At 53.5% G+C, this 19,000-nt stretch overlaps 1 protein-coding gene across 1 annotated transcript; it reads left to right on the top strand.

The window, feature by feature from the left end:
• The first annotated feature begins 2,136 nt into the window (after window positions 1-2,136).
• On the top strand, window positions 2,137-9,475 carry PIRT (phosphoinositide interacting regulator of transient receptor potential channels). Its single transcript, XM_009936215.2, has 3 exons — window positions 2,137-2,167; window positions 2,761-2,881; window positions 8,858-9,475. The coding sequence occupies exons 2-3, from the start codon at window positions 2,879-2,881 to the stop codon at window positions 9,278-9,280; spliced, it is 426 nt and encodes a 141-aa protein (XP_009934517.2). The 5' UTR covers window positions 2,137-2,167; window positions 2,761-2,878; the 3' UTR covers window positions 9,281-9,475.
• Window positions 9,476-19,000: the final 9,525 nt, after the last annotated feature.

A 19,000-nucleotide genomic window follows, 5' to 3' on the forward strand; every position in this document is an offset into this window, starting at 1 on the left:
CCAGCGCTGCCGGCAGCATCGCGGTCCCCACCCCATGGCCCCGGGAGGTGGCAGCAAGTGTCCACGGAGGACGCAGAGAGGCTGGGAGGCTGCAAGATGCCCTGCCCAGCTGCGGAGAGAGGCCAGCAGCCAGGCAAGCTGAGGCTGGCCTGGGAGGCGGGGGGGGTGAGACCCGGCTGGGGTGGGGAATGCACCCACAGCATCTACATGAGGGGCAGACTGGGAGGGGTTCCCCCTTCATTCAGCCCATCCAGTCTACGGATGACCCCGTGGGGCAGACCCCAGCCCACGGGACATACCCCAGCCCTGGAGGGATGTACCTCAGCCCTGGAGGGGCAGAAGCCATCCTTGGTGAATATTTGGCCCCTGGTGCCAAGTTTAAGTTACCGACGTATAAAGGGGGCTCCATGTTCAAAAGGCGCTCCTGCCCATCACCATGCCCAGAGCCTGTGACCTGGTCCCTGCCTGCTCTCTGCTACCACAGCTCGGTCCTTGGGGCAGGAAGGAGGTGCCAGAGCCCTGCAAGGAGCACGCAGCACTTTGGGGGGGGGGGGGCTGAAATGAACAGGGCCATGTGATGGGGCAGCTGGCTGAAGTACAGAGCTGGATGCTCCCCAGTGGGGCAGAAGCAGCTCAGTTCAGCTTAGAAACAGTACAGAAGCAAGGCATGAAATCCTGCTGCAGGTGCTGAAATGAAGCCTTGCCACCTCTGTTTTTTATTTTTTTTACCCCAACTGATCCTTAGGCCAAATAATCTACCCCCTCTGCATTAGGGAACCCAAATCCACTCAAGTCTCTCAATTCTAGAGAATCTTTTCCTCTGTTCAAATAAGTAGTCCCGGAACACCCTCAAAACACCTGGCTCCTTTGGCTGCTGGTTCCCAGATCAATTGGCAATGGAGCACACTCCTTTACCCCAGGGCTTGGCCGTTGCGCTCAGCTAACACATCCACCTCCCATCAAGAGGCTGAGGACAGACCACAGACTGGTCAATGCTGGGCACATTTCAGCTCTGCCCCTCTCTGCCTCTCTGCCCATGCCCCAGCCTGAGAGCCCACAGCCCCAGCTGCCGCTTACTGAAGAACTCCATAACCTGTCCCACGGCCACCTACTGCTGGCCAGAGGTCTACACAGAGTTGAGCTGAAGTACCTCATCCTGATAAACAGCCTCTGGTCTTCCTGCCTGAGCTCTCAGCACCTGGATGAGCTGGTTTCTCCCCACTCTGATCCACAGCCCCTCTGGACCCCCTCCTTCCCTTCCAGCCCCATGTGATGCCCTGGGATGCTCTGTGCCCAACCCAGCACCCTTGTGGGGTATGCCTATCCCCATGAGACCTCCACAACTGCTTGCGCATCCCACCCCATCCCACTCCCTGGCCAGGTCTGTGGTACAGCTTAGGTACTGTTATTTACTGCACCAAACCAACAAAGAGACCTCGGGGACGGAGGCAGCCCCACCGGCACTGGAACCTTGCCCTGGGCGCCAGTAACATCTGCGTCAAGCTGGATCCCTTCCCTGCAGCAAGTGGATTCACACTGATGTAAGAGGGTATTGAAGTTTGGCTGGGGGTTCGTGAAGGGAGCCAGTATGCCAGAGCCACCTCCCTCTTCCATACCCCTCCTTGTAATGGACTCAGGATGTTAATTAATAGCTAATTGCTAATATCTTGCATCCCTCTAATGTCTCGACAAGGAGCCTCAAAGTGCTTTTGCAGAAACTGGCTATGATCCCCTGCTTTAAGAGTACAGAAATTGCAGCCCGGAGATGTTTCAGGAACTTGCTGATGATCCAAGCCTGGATCAGCAACAGCCCCCAGTCCCGGATCCCTGCTCCAAGCACCGACCCACCCTGCCTCTCCTGCCACGCCTCTGGACTGCGTCCCAAACTGTAGCCTTTTATCAAACACTCCCAGGCAAGCTGCCTAGAAGACAGCCTTCCAGGGGCCCGAGGCAGGGAAACAAAGAGTTAAACAATATACTGATAGGCTGGTGAGCTCATCAGAGCTGGGATACGCTCCATTGTTTATTAGGCTCTTAACAGAGCCCAGTAGGCAACATCCAGAGGGATGTGGGGCTCGGGGTGAGCCTGGCTGAGGAGAGTGGGACCTTCTGCTGCAGCCTGTCCCACTGCTGGTGGGGTGGGCAGCCATCCTTCACCACTCACCAGGTAAGTAGGATGGATTTCCATGGGCTTGGCTCTGCGGGTGGTGGAAAGCGAGCGGGGATGCAGCATGGCAAGGCTGGGGGTCATCCTCTTGCTGAGCCCCCAAAAGGGACTTGCAGATGTTCTTTGCTTAGCAAGACCCTGAGCGTGTTTCTGGGACTGTTTAAAATCTGGGCCGGTGCTGGAAAGCTGCTCCTAAGAAATACAGGCAGCTGGGCCCAGCCAGGCTCCACTACACCAGCAAACGGACAAAGGCTCCATCTCAGCTTACATCCAAGATCTGGCGGGGCTTGTAGATGATGTGAAATCCCCTGACGCGCTGGCTTGTTTCTCCACCCCTGGTCTCCGAGCAGAGCTAGCCAGTCTGCAGGGACGACTGCCCACATCACCACTGCCAGCCTGGGGCTGGGGCAAGCAGGGGCGTGGGGATGGGAGCAGAGAGGATGGGGCTTTAGCTTTCATGCCTGGCAGCGACACAACCCTGCCTTTCTTCTCCCAGAGCAAAGCCTGCTCAGCCAGCAGGACTGAGCCCTCTTTGGGCTGACACTCAGCCACAGAAAGCTGGATACTTGGAGCTGCTCCTCCTGTGTCCGCAGGAGCTGGTGGCTGGGTTCCTCCTCGGCGTGCTCAGGGGATGTTTAGAGCAAGCGGCCGCCCCACCTCCCGCAGCGAGCCGCTACCTGCCAGTGACAGCTGGGACAACAGAGGCACAGCATGGTGAGTGGGCTCTGGCGCTCGGTCCCTTCCCAGGGGATTCCCTTTCCCAACACCCACGTGTGCATCGGGGTGCTGTCCCTGCATGCAGGTCCCCTGAGATAGGCATGAGGCTGTGGGGCTTGAGCTCTTCCCGGGACGGCTGTGGGCAGGGCAGGTCCCCCACCTCCACCGGGAAGCAGTCTCCCAGTCCCCAGCTTACTCGGTTTCTCGGGACCTCAGGCACGCTGGCTCTCTAAATACACATCTGGCTCCTGTTCACTATGAACCTGACTGATAGCCACTCTCAGTTAAATTTGTCCAGTGCTACGCATCTAACAAGATCTTCAAAGTGCGCGTATGCACGTGTCCATCAGTGCAGCAGCCTCCTTACTCACCCACCTCACAGTCACATATGACCCCACTAGAACAGCTAACTCCTTTTCCCAGCAGACATGGACCCACAACTGCCACTCCACTGCTGAGGTTAAAGCAGGACCCATTAAAGAGTCAGACTGAGACACCCAAGAGCAGCAGGAAAAACCATGCCCCAAAAGCACTTCTCAGTTTTCCTCTGTTCCCCCACATTACAGTTTCCTCCCAGCTGGGACACACCAGTGAGGATCTTGCTGCCCAGCAAGCAGGCAGGCTGGCAGGCAGGACACAGCTTCTGGCTGAAGGACAAATGAATCCTTCAGGTCTTACCCCAAGGCTTAGAGGAGCACCTGACACTGCCATTTGCCCAAGGACCATCCCAGAGTGTCTGGAGGCCACTGGAAACCCAGAGAGCCATGGGGCAGTGCACAGGGTCTGGGAGTCCATCTCTGTGGGACAGCCTGTGGCTTTAATTAGGCAGTGTCTAGGTTTCAGGTGGCCAGGTCGAGGATGGGTGGGGGAAACGTGAGCACTTCCATGTTCTGGTGACTTCCACCCAACTGCTCCTTAGCACGGGAGCTGCTGTTCTCCCAAACCCAGTGGTGGTACTGGAGCCAGGCACACCGAGCTCACTCTCCTTCTCTGGTTGGCGATGGCCATCAGGGTCTGAGCCCTCAGGAAAAGCCCATCCAGACCTGGCCCTCAAGCCAGGTTAATGCTTTTGCTTCTCCCCTGGCATAAACCAGAACAGGACACATACATGGAGTGCAGGGCTTACTTCATCCTTTCTTCAAAACTTTTTTTCCAGGACAGTTGATTCCAAGAGGGATGTGGGGCTGTCCTGCCCCCAGTGGGGTAGGGAGCTTTCTTCAGGAAGGTGGCTTGACTGCAGAGAGGAAGGCAAAATATATCTATAAACTTGGCCTGGATTTCCAGCAACATTTGTCAGTTGATTTACAAAATCTTTAATTTTTCTCTAGTGATTTGTGTGGTAAAACACAGGGCAGAGACCCCAAGTGCTGCAGCCCCTCCACACTACCTTGTACACAGGAGGACCACCACTGACACCCATGGCTCTGCGCCCAGGGCAGGTCCATGCTCATCCGTGCCACAGGTTCTCCCATGGGATGGCACCCGCTTAGTGCTAGGGCAAAGACTGGCTCCACTTTGGGATGCTTAGAGAGGTGTTCATGAGGAATGGCCAGATGGAGATGGACACCAGTCCCTGGGGTGAGACTGTCTGAGCTGGGGAAGCTCTGCTGCCCTTGGCCATGCAAAGTGGGAGGAAGATGTGGCAGCAACTTGTTGCAGTAAGGACTTACAAGGAGCATGTAAGAAGCTCCTAAAGAATCAGTGCTGCCTCCTCAAATAAGCAGGAGATGCCCAGGCTGAGGGTTGCGCTGGGAGAGTAAATCCAATCCTTGCATGGCTGGGAGGACACAGGACTATGCACAGGAGCAGAGTCTTCAGGTCAGGCTGTTGCACCACTTGTAGCATAACTCTGGCCACAACTGTAAGTTATTTGCAGCATCCCAGGTCCCAGGCTGGGATGTTGGTCCTAAGAGCTGCTGTTGCTGAGGGCTCATGGGTGGGGAACACCATCCGCAGCCAGGACAGGCTGAGGAACCGAGGACAGAGACCTTGGGTGCTCTGCTCAGTCCAAAGCTCCCTCCTGAGCACCACCGTGTAACATCCCCAAGGTCCAGGAGGTACCCAAGCATGTGCTGTGCTGCTTTGGTGCTAGGGTCTAAAATAGGTGGGTCCCAGTGGCTCTCCCAGCTCAAAAACTGAACGTCACCACACAAAGCACTGGAAGAGCAAAGGGAGGATAAATAGCATTACATGAGGCTTTTTCTTACGGAGGGAGAAAAGAGAGACCCCAGTGTTAGTTCCACAACCAACAGCTGCCCAAGACTTCAGAGGCAGCAGCAGCACACCACCAGACATGAAATCCGAGATGTGCTCTGGAGGCATTTTCAAGCCAGCAAACAGTCATCTGCTGATGCTCTCCTTACAGCAATAACGATTAAAAAAATTGGGAGAAATTTGATAGCATTATCCTGCCAGGCCACTCAGTACAACCATTGCATCTTCAAATACGAGCACATCTGTGATGAATTAGAGATGGAGCATGGGCAGAGCAGGAACTGAAATCACATTAGCTCTCCCAAGAGCTGCAGATACATGCAATGCTCAGAAACTCCCAGCCACTCGCACGGAGTGAAATCCTTCACTGGCTAACAGTAGGGAAAATACACAGAGCCTCATGCAAAAGCACAGACAGAAATACAAAGCAGAGTACATAAAATAGAGGGAAACGACCAGATATGGAGAAAAATGTGACCAAAAAAAGCATGCTCTGCCAGGAAGTGCCAGAAAAATGATCCGAGTCTGCGAATAGTGGTGAGAGGGATGCTTATGCCAGAAAATAAAATGGGGGAAAAAAAATCCACTCTACTGTAAATGCAAACCTGAAAGGGAGGTGATGGTTTCTGCAGGACCCTGACATTAATGCTCTGCAAAATGAAGAGGAAGATGCTTTGCAGAGCTCAGAGTACCCCTGGATGAAGAGGCAGGGTGGCAGCACACAGGCAAGCAGGGAGTGGGGTGCCTGAAAGATGGGGCAGGGCAGACTGCATTAGGCTTCTGAGATATGAGATCTGGGCATTATTCCAGAGAAGAAAGCAAATTTCCAACCACAAAGCCAAATTAAAATTATACAGTGGCTTGGTCATAAAACCTCTCCACAATGGATGTTGCAAGGAGAAAGCCAAGAAATGCCACAGCTACCTAGGATGAAATTTCAGGAAGAGCCTTGTGAAAGATTCGAGCTAGAAGAGGGGGATCACAACCCAGCAGCGCTACGAGCAAGGCAGCTGGTGGACAGGCTGCACACACCAGCCAAGCAAGAAGTTATCCAGGATCAAGGCACATCTCCACAGCACTGCAGCTGGTGGGATTTTTTGGACGGTGGGCTGACTCCTGGGAAGGTTTTACAAATGGAAGCAGAACAAAGGTTTTGGCCCACACAGAGCCAGCCTCACTGTCTCCCCAGAACACTGGACATTGCTGTCAGCATTTGGTTTCTGTCTGAGAAACTTGTGGCTGCCTGGAGCCACAACTTTGAGGAATGGTGAGGTGAGTTGCATCACAGAGCTGACAGCAGAGGAAGTTGTGCCCGATCACCTGCAGGTCTAACATGGTTCCAGCCATCAAAATAACATCTCATGGCAGTTCATGCTTCTGCAAAGCCAAGGGGTCAGCATGCTCCACTGCAATAAGCCCAGCTTGCAGAGACAGGGTTAGCAACTCAAAAGGAAGAGAAGAGAAACCAGAGCATGTTACTATGACCGGACTTACCTGCCTTGTCAAGTGTTTGATCATCCCTGATCAAGTGCTGTATAATCTATATCAGTATGGCAGAAATGTATCCGCTCCTCTGCCCCCACCTGTCCAGAGAGAGGTGAAAGCTGCAGATGGGAGGGATGTAAATCACATCCATTGCTCTTGGCTTTTGTTTTTTGCTTGTTGGTCCAAGTCTGGCCAACCTGAAACTTCAGAAAATATGTCAATACCAGCAGATCTGCATTTCTGCAACAGTGTCTGTTTTGGAGGGACTAAATTGAAAGATTACATCGGTCTTTTCAGAATAAACCACAGACCTTGGCAGGCGACACAGGTGAAAGAATAAGGGAGGTGCTGGCTGGCACCCAGCCACCAGCATCCCTAGATGGGCACTGGGCCCAGTATGGCTCAAATACAGGCGGGTTTCCTTAAGACAGTGCCTCTGGAGCTGTGCCAGCCTTGCAGCTTCTATGCAGCTGCTCTTGCGTGGCACAGGCACTCACATTGATCAGCAGCAACAGCAAACAAGTTGGGGCCATCGGGCTTCATGATCATCTCATCTATACTTAGTTCCTGCTCGTTGCAGCCACAGGCCTTCCAGTGGCTTACGCAGGATGCAAATCCAGCCTGGTGTCACCCATGACGTGCACCTCCTGATGAGCCTTCCCACGGGCTGGCAGCGGGTCTGGGTGCAGCCAGGGCTGAACTGAGCAAACACGCAGCCGGCGGTGCGGTGTGTGCCAAACGAGGGCCAAAGCAGGGTTTTAAACAAACTGCTCTGGATCAAAGCCCACTTAGGCTCAAAGCTTGTGTGGTGTGAAGCAAGAGTTGTGCTTGGCACAGGGTCCTGGTGGCACTGCCCATGCATCTGAGCCCCGGCAGGGGCTTGTGCCCAGGCCAGCATGGTTTTGGCTGGAGCTTGACCACTGCCCTATGTGGGGGAACCCACAGGGACAGCTTTGGCGCTGGCAGCAGCCACCAGTGGCTCTGCCTTGTGGTGCTGGCAGAAGGGCAATGCAGGGTCCCGGGCTGCTCGGGGCTGGCACTCCTGCTGCAAACCATCCCCATGTCCCGAGGGTGGGGGCAGTCCAAATGCCGTGCAGAGGACGGGTCAGTCCCAGACCTCCTGACACTGCTGAGCCCCTGGGAGAAAACCTGGTAGCCCACGTAGGAGTTCGCTTTGCAAAAAATATCTGATTCCAGGGCTCAAAGCACCCACTGTCCCAGCCTCTCCCACTCTCCTCAGCCCTACTACCCATGCAGGTTCATCTCTGCTGGGCTTACCAGCAGCAGGTCAGACCATGCATCAGGAGCACTTCCCAATCCAGCCTCCTGCCCTTGCCTCCTCAGCAGAGCCCTGAGGAAATAGTGGTTAACATCATGCTCAGTTCTCCCCACTCACTGTAATGGCTTCTCTGTGCTAAAGGCACTTTTTTTCTGGGAAAATGTATTTCCTTCTTGAGTTGGTGAAAAAATAATGCCCCAAAAAGCCACATTGCTGACCCAAGGCAGAGTTTCGGTGTGCTCCTGCTACCAAGCCCAAGAGCCCTCCTGCAACAGCCTGCCCCAGCTTACAACTGGAGAAATATCTCCTGTATGACAAGCATTTCCCCATCTCCCATCTGTGCGTTTAGACAGTACCTGAGAAGCTCCTGTGCTGTGGCTGCTACAAGGCTGACACATCTAGGCTGGATGTGGCAGTGAGTAACATCCAGCTCTGGGGGCCCGAAGGAAGCGTTCAGTCCATGAGAGGGTGCTTTCGGCTCTGCTACAGAGTGGCCCGGACACGGCACACCCGTGCCTCAGTTTCCCTGCCTGCAAGACATGACGATGTCACAAGCAAGGTGCTGGGGTGTAATTTGGGATCTAGGAGGGAAAATGGGTCCAGAGATACAGAGCTCTTCCCCACAGCCAGCATCACCAGCCCTGCTTGCAGCACCCTGATGCTCCCCTGAAAGCAGCCAAGAGCCCTGGGAGGCTGAGGGTAGCAGGTTCCAATGGACATCTTATCGTTCCATCTCTGAATCCTTACTGGAGCTGGAAGCTGGTGAGCTGGAAGGTCTAAGGACAGGGACAGTGGGAGTCCCACTGTCCATGGGTGAGTGGTGGGACTCTGTGGGCATCCTCAGTTCAGCTGTGATGCTCTTCTCTTCCTGCAGTGACCCACAAAGCTTTCTCCATCTTCATTTGATTTGGAACTGATTAATGACCAAATGGAAAGCACCAAATCCGTCCTCCATCACTAGCCCTTCTCTGCTCTTTCTTTTCTGTCCATCTCAGGTCTCCTCCTCAGACTCCGTCACCATGGAAATTCCACCCAAGAGCCCTGATGGGAGTGAGAAGTCTCCTCAGTCCAAAGAGCTGCTGACCAGTAACACGGCCAGCACCCTCTGCATCAGCTCTCGGAGCGAGTCTGTCTGGACCAGCGCATCCAGAAGCAAGTGGGACATATACCATAAGCCGGTCATTGTTGTGTCTGTCGGAGCAGCCATCTTCCTCATTGGGATCATCATCACCAGCCTGTCTTGCATCCAAAACAAGAACAAAAAAGTTTACAAAATGTGTGGCCCGGCTCTCCTGTCCTTGGGACTAATGCTCCTAGTATGTGGCCTTGTCTGGATCCCCATCATCCGGAAGAAGCAGAAGCAGAGACAGAAGTCACAATTTCTGCAGAGCCTCAAGTCCTTCTTCTTTCATGGCTGAGGGCAGCCCAGGACCTTCCTGGGAAGGTTCCCCTCCCCTCTACCCACCTGTGTTGGTTAGCCATAAAAAGAAATACGTTCTTGTACTCTCCTAGAGGATTTCACCCCAGCAAGTCTCTTCCATATAGATGAAAAGCACTGTACCAGTCTCCAGTGTGAAAATGAACTTTGTATTTCATCCGAGAAACCCCAGAAAAAAAGAGAGCAGGATTTTGCAGCTGAGTCCAGCAAGGCAGGACCTAGCTCTCTGCATCACGCTCCTGTCCACTGAGCAATCCGACATCACATAATGTGAAAAGCAAAGCTCCTAGGCAACCTGGCTCCATCCAGTAGCTTCTGCAATGTACATCAATAGAGAGGAGTCAACCGACTACAAAGTGCGAGTAAAGCCTGGTGTGAACATTGCTGAATGCAAACTGCAGCTCAGATGTCAAAGCTGGGAGGCCAGACATGGTTCATCCATAGTTAGCAGAAAGGAGAATCAGGACAATGTAGTTCCAGACCACTTTATATCAGAGGAGGCCACCAGAATGGGCAACACACATCACCAAAGCTTGGGAGGACCAGACGTGATGCCCATGGCCAGGACTTTCCTGTCATTAATCTGTTACAATGGCTGGCTGAGACATGGCTGCAAACTGGACCTCACTCCTTGCTCAAGCATTCACAAGCTTTATTTACAGCTCCAAAGGGTCAAGGCAAGGCAAGGCAAGGCAAGAGTTGAGCAGCATCGCAAGCCACAATTTCTTGCTCCCTCTGGCAGAGAAAAGCTGTTCCTCCAGGCCTGCAAGGGCAAAGTTGTTTTGCAGCATCTGTCCATTTGCACTGATGTTGTCTGCCAGAGCCAACCATAAACCCTAACCGTCAGCCTATTCATGCAACCAGAAATGGACCACAGGCAAGAGACACATGTTCGTTATCTCCACCACTCTATTTCTGCCTTTAATAAGTGTGTGCCCTGGGGCAATTCACCAAGGAAAGCACGGATCCTTTCTGCATGTTTCTTGCTTTAATTTTATATTTTCAGCAGGCTTGATTTACTTTAAAAGACATATTTGAAAAGCAAATGCTCAGTCTGAAGAACTGGTCTCAGTCTGGACAGCAAGATCTGGGATGATATAAATAGGCCCATAACGTCCAGCTCCCAATTCTGGGTTCAGGAGCTGCTGAGAGTCTGATTTTTCAGAAGTGCTGATCCAGCCTGGATCCCACAGCAGCCCTTCATGAGCCCAGTGAGACTCCCCAGCACAGCGAGCACTGGCTCAAAGGCCCTGACACCAGTGGTGGGGTGAGGATGCGGTCAGTGCTGATCAGAAGTAGAAGAGGAACACAGAAGACAGGACACCCCACCAAGCTCACCTTTGTAGTCTGCACTTCTGCAGGGAAGCCGCCGCTACCCCATGGCTCTTCCAAATTCTGTGGGAGGTAGAGAGGCTGGCAGGGGGTCTGCTGAAGGAACCTTCAATGTGTTTGGTCTTTGGTTTCAGGCAGGCAGGGTATGATAATCTCTGTCAACTACTGATGAGAGGAAGCTCATATAAGCCCTCAACCTTCTCTAACCCAGCATCCCACATCTACCAAAGTCTCCCAAGCAACTCTGGAGAAAACTACAAGTAATGGGGCATGAAGCCAATAGCCCTTCTCCTGGTTAATGTCCCCTCCCAGCTAACAGCAGCTCAGAGCCAAGGCAGAGGTTGCTCCAGACCACTGTCTAACAGCCACCGACACAGCCAACACGTCCATCTCCTCCTGTTTTGGTCACTTTTTCAAATCAGTGTGTACTTTCTGCAACATCCTGGAGCCACAGTTCCTTCAGGCTCTTTAATTTGCCAGACGCACTGGAAACTCTGCATAGCATCAGGAGGCATGGCAAAAGCAGATGGTAACTTGCCCTGCTGCTCCAGGTTGGTGGGCACCCAGCAGTCAAAAGGGAGACGTGTTCACTGTAGTCAAGGATAGTAAAGCTGTAGGTGTGGGAACTGTGCTCAGGACCAAGTGCTGATTCCCTGTGCGGAAATATTGAACCTCCTCCTGGCCACCTCTGGCTGAACTTCCTTACTTCCAAAACTGGTGCCACATCAGCATTTCTGCCTGAAAATATGGTCCAAGGTGCCCATGGCCTTCCTTCAAGTGGCAGTATTTGTGGTACCACAGTATGGTTAACACAATTAACCAGGGAGCTCAGGCTCACCTTGACACTGCTACCAGGCTCCCTCCAGTATGTGACCAAGGCTGGCCAGTGTCACACGCCTGGAGATCCGCTCGACGAGTGTTGGGAGAGCTTGAGAAGGCAGTTCCCAGCCCGGCAGCTGACACAGCTGGATTATGAGCATTTGAGCAACGCACATCCCTTTGCCCCAGGCTCAACCTGGCCCTGAGTTCTGTTTCCTGGGTAGTGCAGACTGGGTATGTATGTTTTCCTGGGTAGTGTCCCCAGCCAGCTGGTGCCAGGTTTGTGAATGAGGTGTATAAGGTGTATGATCTGGCACTGGACCCAGTAAATGTCCATTTGTTCCTCAGCCATTCATCATGTCATGCAACGCTTTGCTTGTTTTTGCAATCCTGACTTGGCACTAGGCAGCAGTCCCTATTGATATAGCTGCAATGATCACCCAAAACTCCTGCTTGGGGGGCAGCTGCAGTCAGAAGAGCAGATAAATATCAGGACTCAGAAGAAGGAAATCACGGAGCAACATGAAGAGCACCACCATGTCCCAGATGGCTGCAGCCTGCAGATCTGGTCACAGACAGGAATCCTAAAGCTGCGCGGTCTGGAGGAGGCACCTGGAAATGGACCCTGCTGCAAACAGCTCTGTTGTGCCAAAAGACTGCTCAGCCTGGGCTCGCTGGCCAAAGGGATGCGACAGGAGGACTAGGAGTACCAAACAGCCTGGAGCGAGGGAGCAGGGGTCCTCCTCTCCATGTCTCACGACCAAGGATAAGGAGATGGTCAGTGAAATGGTAATATGATAAGAAGTCACTGAGACCAAGAATCTAAAGGGATTCCAGACTGGTAATTTACAACAAGAATATTAGGTTTAATTAAAGCAAAAATTTCCCAACGGGGCCTTCATGTTGCTGCTCTGGTCTCACATCTGTTGTTTTGTGCCTGCTGGTAGAGAGGGGAGGCTGCGTGATAAGGTATTTGGGACAGGTGATGGTGTGGCATCCAGGGGCCACGGTGCAGAGGGCTCACTCAGGACATCGGGAGGAGGAAGAGCGGGGCTGGTGCTGTAGGTTTGTTTGGGTGCTGGCCATGTGCCCTGGGTGAGGGTCTCAGGCCTGCAGATGTGCTCAGTGGACACCTCTGTTGAGGTCTGAGGAGCACATGGGTGGCACAGGGAAGTGCCTGGTGAAAGGATGGAGCCTGCCCAGGTGAGGGTAAAGGCAATAGCCCAGGGATCAGCAAAGCTCGCTGAGAACAGTAAAGGGGATTTATCAGGTGGATCTTACCATCTGCTGCCCAGATCTGTAGGGGGACAGTGAGGTGAAGGGAGAGAAATGATAACAGAAGGGAAAGCTGGACGAACAGCTTGAAGACGAACATGCAGATGAAAGTCCAGCAAAAGAATGGGAAGCCTCCACTTTGTTGCATGGAGTATAAACGCCTGATTACTGTCGGGAGGTTGGGTGGACTTTGCATTTGTGCATGCAATGCAGAGAGCTCCCAGAACTGCGAAACGCATCGTTCTCTTGAAGTGAGAGAGGCTGAGCTGGAATAACCTAGGGAAACAGAGATGCGGGGTATCCTGGAGGCTGTTCACAAGGCTTTCATTAGGAGCTGACATAAAATGCCTGCCCTACCATGACCCAGCAAAACCCCACAGGGCTGACAAAAAGTGAAATCCTGCCTCTGTGCTGTGTGGCCAGTGAACTTCTACGTCCCGCTGATGTGGGAGGCTGCAGAGGCAGCGAGTGTCTGTGGGTTCAAAATGGGTTTATGGACGACAGATTAAAAGAGAGACAGCAGAAGCAGCAGAGAGGGCTGTGCCCTCTATCTTCTGTAACATAACAGTGGTGAATTCTGAGCAAGTCCATGGGGAGGAGATGGCAGATAGGGCTGGGCTCAGGCTCGCGTGCTGTCTCCTCCTGCCACTGCTGGAGTCAGCACTGGGCCAGAGGGACCTTTGATCTGATCACAGGGCAGTTCATGGCTTTGGGCTGTTCCCACAAAGCACTGTCTGATTGCTTCCCAATATTCCTCTCCACCCCTACCAAAGCCTGTTTGAATCCCGGTGTGATGCTTTGGATCAGACCAAAGAAAACCATGTTTCAAGAAAATATCAGGTTATCCAGCAAACATGATTATGTCCAGCTTTCACTAAAGCAAGCTTAGATGCGATCTGCCAGCGTCCCCTGTTCTATAAAAAGAACAGGAAATCCATTACAAAATTCATTATCTCTGCAGAGCAGTTCGAAGAGGAAATGTTTCTCCTGCATCTCAAAGGTCAGCCCCCAGCAAACCCGCCGAGCCGGCTCTGCTGTCGACGCCCTGCTACAGAGCATCGATGGTGGTTTCTTCATTCCTGGGCTTTAACAAAAGTTAAGCCTGCCCAAACATACTGCACACCTGTGTTGCATACCTCTCTCCGAGGATGTTATATTGTGTTTTATCTCACTTCACATTAACCGGATTCATCTTCGGTGCAATCTGCACCAACACTAACCCCCCTCCTCTGGGGTATAAATGATTTAACTGTGGAAGGAAGCAGGTGACCACTGGTGTCTGGAAGCGCACACATATATTCCCCTGAGCACTTCCACCACTCCTTTCTGGAAACATGGCCGAGGGCTCAGGGGGCCGTGGGGGCTGGTATCCCCCGTTTCAGATTCATGGCTGTGTCTGGATATTAGCAGGGCGACCAGTTCAGCGTGCACCCTGAAATGCTGCTGGCACTTCCTAGCACCCCAAGGAGCAGACGGCATCTCACCGGGGTGAACTGTGACTGCCCATCCCTCACTCGAAGCCAGCAGCAGCCCTCCCCTGTCCCTAACGAGCAGTAAGGAGAGCAGTTATTTTCAGAGGACTCTCAATGCTCGCGGTGAGTTTGAAACCCAAGAGAAAACCCCATCCTTCCTACATTAGCACTAGGTTTTATGAACATGGAAACTATCAAACCAGCTCGGACTTGCACCATGGCACCGCTGAGAAGGGCTCAGGAAAGCTGCAAGAGCGAGATGTGAGCAAACACGCCCCAGCTTTGCCCCCTAACCCTGCTAAGGCAGGAGAGGGAATGCTGAAGCAGGGCTTCTATCCAAGCCATGTCAGAGACGGCAAATCTGGTTATTTCTCACTCAGGTGTGGTACTGCTCTGAGCTGGGTGTTTCCAGGGGGGGAAATGCCTCCCGCCGTGCAGTCGCTCAGAGCTGCCCGGGCATGTGTGCGGTTCCAGGGCTGGCAGTTCCCCTGCCTGGAGCTGGGTGTTGCAGCAACAAAAGTAGTTGTGGTTTTTCTTCTTTTTCTTTCTTTACTCAACCAGAATATCAGGTTGCAACAGAAGTCAGCACCAAAAATGAAAGTGTTTACTTCCAATGCTCTGACCCAGGATATTTAAAGCTCTGCTCCTCCGCACACAGCGGTGTCAGCAATGGGAAAACCATTCACTGCATTACGGGGTTCGCAGCATCCAGCCCACCATCAACACCAAAGGTTCAGGAGTTTCAGAGATGTCGATCTCCTTCCCAGCCTCTCCTGTCAGCATCCCTGGGAAGAAAATACCCTGAACCCAGCCTGCTCTCAAGCTGGCTGGTGCAGCCAGTCTGAACCTCCAGCACTGCCACAAACCCTTGAAGTGCTGGGGTGGTGGGGCTCCCAGGACACCAGCGAGAAGCTGCTGAAAATGTGCCCCACCACCTCAGTTTTCTTGGTTTTGAGACCTGCTTGTGCACTGTTAGGGGTTACAAAACTTGCCATCCCTTTCTGTGCTAGAGCACCCCAGGGTGTGGGAGAAGAGGCTGGCAGGGCCAGTGCTGACATGGGAGCTCAGGTCCCCAGCCATGGGGTGGGGTGGGCCACACTCTGAAATCACTCTGGCAAGGGCAGCTGAGCATCTGTGCTCCCAATGACCTGTGTTAATGTAGGGGTGCTGGTTAACCCCTATGGAAGGACCAGGGGGACTCCCAGCCTGGCCAGCAAGAGCTTCACTGGGTGTTCATTTAATTAGGAACTGCCTTTGAGGTTTGTGAACCTCGGAGTTTAAACTAGCTAGTTTAAAATCCATCCCTGGCTTTTTCATCTCCTCTCTGGTCCAGCAATGGCCTTTCCAGCACGTGCCACTCTGCAGCTGCAGGGCTCCGTGAAGGCAGGTGGAGAAATTCCGCTCCTCCACCTCCCTCTTGTCCTTGCAGGATCTTGCAAGGGGATGTTGCATTATTTGCAGCCCTGCCATAGCTCAGCAGCCATGGTTGGATCCTTTACTCACCCAGGGAGGGAGGATCCGAATACTTAGTGCTGTGTCAGTGTTCTGCTTGCAAGGAGAACCTCTCCCAGCTGAACTGTGTAGCCCTCAAGCTGCGTGCATGTGTAATACAGCATCACATAACTCTGCCGTGAACGCACACAAGCCAGTAAGGCTCGATCTCTCCTAGATCGACAGGCAGAGATGTCCTAGTGCGGAGGTCCTGGTGATGGTTGATCTCTGGAGGGAAGGAGCAGAGCCCTGGAGAGAGTCCATGGGAGGACGTTTTCTGCCTGTCTGCCCTGCCCTTGGTACCTCACATCCCTCTGCAGTGGAGACGTGGACCGCAGATGCCTGTACTCCTGTGGTTCTTGCAGGGCTGACTGCTGCTCCTGACTGCCCCACGGTGCTGCACTGTCAGCCAGAATCTCCTGGGTAGATCTCCTAGACATTTATTTGTGTTAGGTTTTATAACTTTCTGTACTTCACCAGTCCTTGTGGGGTCCCATTTGCAGCACTTCTCCCTCGATTCAGGGCCTGGAAAGACTTGCTCAGTTTTAAAGCAAAATCCTTGGGACAGTTCTTCAGACTGGCAGATTCAGCTGTCATCCTCCAAAGATGCACGTGGGATGAAGGACTGGAATTGCTGGGGTGTTGGGGAGTGGTAATATTAAACTATTTTGTGAAGAAAACCTGATGTACTGCTTGGAGAGATCCTCTGTCAGTGTGGCTGCCTATGAGTGGGGGGGGGGGGGAGCAGCACAGTCTGTCAAGAAAAGAGCTGTCGGGGGAAGCTGTGTCCCTCTATCTGTCTATCTATCTATCCATCCACCCATCCATCCATCCATATGCCCTCCCTACACAGATAAATGTTGATTTTAATCCCTGAACAGTTAAGCCAGCCTGATGCTAACGGGCGCTGCGTGATTTCAGCCCATGTCAGCTATCCGTAGAGCCATGTACTGCAGCTGCCTGCAGCACCACCCACCACTGGGACATGGCTTTTCCTCTCCCTGCCAATGGAGAGCAGGCCAGCTGGTGTTGGAGGAGGGAGAGGGACTTCCATCTCCTCTGCTCTTTCCTTCTTATCTCCTGGGGAGAATATGCTTGCGTCTCTTATTCTGGGCAAAGCCCTTGGAGGAGGTCTCAGCCAGGCTTGGCTCCTGCCCAGCCTTCTATCTGTGTCTTCTCTTCATGGAAGGAATTATTTCATTGGAAAGTTCTTTCATGTCTTTTGTCCTGGCAAAACATAAAGCTGAGCACAGGCATGGGAAGGACGAACTGTTCGCAGAGCTGAAAGTAGCTCAGAAGTTCCCTGCTGGATGCAGGCCATAAAAACAGTGCTTCAAGCCCCCAAGACTATCCCTGGACAAGGTACAAAACAAGGAGGAAGAGAGGGAGACTGGAGCTTGGGTCTTCCTCACTTGATTACATGCTGGAACCATTAAGCTGGGGGATTTTAGAGAAGCTACAGCTATGGAGTACATACTCCCTGCTTAATTTGGGATCGAGGAGGGGCCAAGGGACTCAGAGGGCATCCCATGTGTCTGGGCATGTGTGTACCCATGGGATGACTGGTATTTTGGGGACAGGGTCTCCAGGAAAAGCACTTTGGGGGAAGCTCCTCAAGGTTGTGGGCTCTTGATGTGTGGCTGAGATCAGGAGAGACCAACAGCCCCAGAGCTGATGCCGGCACATCATGGGGATTGCTTAGGGCAGCAGGGTGGGCTCCCAGCATGCTTTTGCCATCTCCAGCAGCGGTAGGAGCCATAAACTGCAAGTGGTGCAGAATCGACAGCTGCCTCTGCTCTGCTGGGAAGATCAATGATCACTGCTGAGCCAGGCCCTGCAGGTAAATGAGAAGCAGGTCGCCAGGCTTGTCCTATGAAAGGCACAGGGTGTGTGTGACGCTGCCTCAGCTACGGCAAGGCTTGGTGGCATCTCAGCCTGAGGGACTGAGGCACTGGACTGGTGATGGCCCTGATGGCTCCCAGTTGAAATCCTCGCTGGGAAAAGCTGCAGCCCCTCCCTCTGCCCAGCGCTGTTAATTGACTCTCTCCTTGCCTAGCAGCTACAGTTCTCATTTAGTGCAGGGGTTCCCCCCTCTGCTTGGTGGGGAGGGAGAGGTCGAAGGTCTATGGTTTTTCTGGCTCCTGTGGGTGCTCCCCCAGCCCTGCCTGGATCATCCAGGATTGGGGGTGTGGGGTGTCAATCTTGGGGTCTGCACCCCCCGTGCCTGAACTAGCCCTCAGGCTCCCACATTGGGCTGGTGTGCCCGTGGATTACGCTGAATTTTGCACAGTGCCTGGGGCAGGAATAAGGCAGCAACCCCGCTTCCAGCTCTGCATGCCTGCCATCCCCGCTTGCCTTCCGTCCCCGAGTGCAGCCTGAACCCAGGTCTTTGAACTCCAGCGTAGGGAAGGGGTGGCTGGAAGTCACAGACCAGTATAACCAGCACTGCCAGCACAGTCCTCAGCTGTACCGACCTCCTCTCGACACCTCTGTTTGCTGGTCGCTCGTGCCGGGGAAGGAGCTGCTGCCCAAGGCAGGCAGCACGCACGGCCGATTGCATCAGGTCATAGGAGGAGAAGCTGTCCCCGGGGCATGGCTGCTGGGAGCACCCACCAGCCCTGGGGGTGCTCACGGTGCAGGTGCGAGTCTGAGCCAGCTCTCGCCTGCTAAATCTGTTGCAATGGTTTAACAGCAGTTCTTGCCAGCACCGGTGGATGCTGCCGGGCAGGTCAGACCCCAGCACTGAGCTCCCCCACTCCAGCCGCACAGCTCTCGCAGCAGGGACTGCACAGGAACATCTCGGGCTGCTGGCTGCTCCTGGGGAGCATTTGCAGATCTTGCAGAAAAGCTTTCAATAGCTCTGTACCCACCAAAACCGTGTGCCAGCCAGAGCTCAATGGTGGTCACAGCACAGAGTTGGGCAGGGGGTGCTGGACCTCCTCTGTGCTGTGGTGTGGGTGGGCTGAGCTGCCCCTGGTCGGGGATGTGAAGGGCCCTACAAAGTGCAGGAGTTTCTTTCAGCAGAGGGGAGCGTGTGTGAACCTGCCATGTGCTGGGATGCCTTGCAGTGTTATCCTCTGTGGGATGCTTTCCAGGGGATCAGCATCACCAGCCAGGGCTCAGCAAGGAAGGAGCGCTGGGGGAGGGGGCCTTTCCAAATTCAGTGCTATTTCTGTCTAGCCATGATGTCTGGGCTCCTTTCCCAGATGTACGAAGGGGTACAACCACGCAGTGTCTATCAATCAGTGTCTTTCGTGAGAGGGGAGGGGTGTGCTGTTTTTACCATTCTTCCCCAGGGAGATGTCCTGAGA

The sequence above is a fragment of the Opisthocomus hoazin genome, chromosome 21 (genome assembly GCF_030867145.1).
Source record: "Opisthocomus hoazin isolate bOpiHoa1 chromosome 21, bOpiHoa1.hap1, whole genome shotgun sequence".
Taxonomy (NCBI): domain Eukaryota; kingdom Metazoa; phylum Chordata; class Aves; order Opisthocomiformes; family Opisthocomidae; genus Opisthocomus; species Opisthocomus hoazin.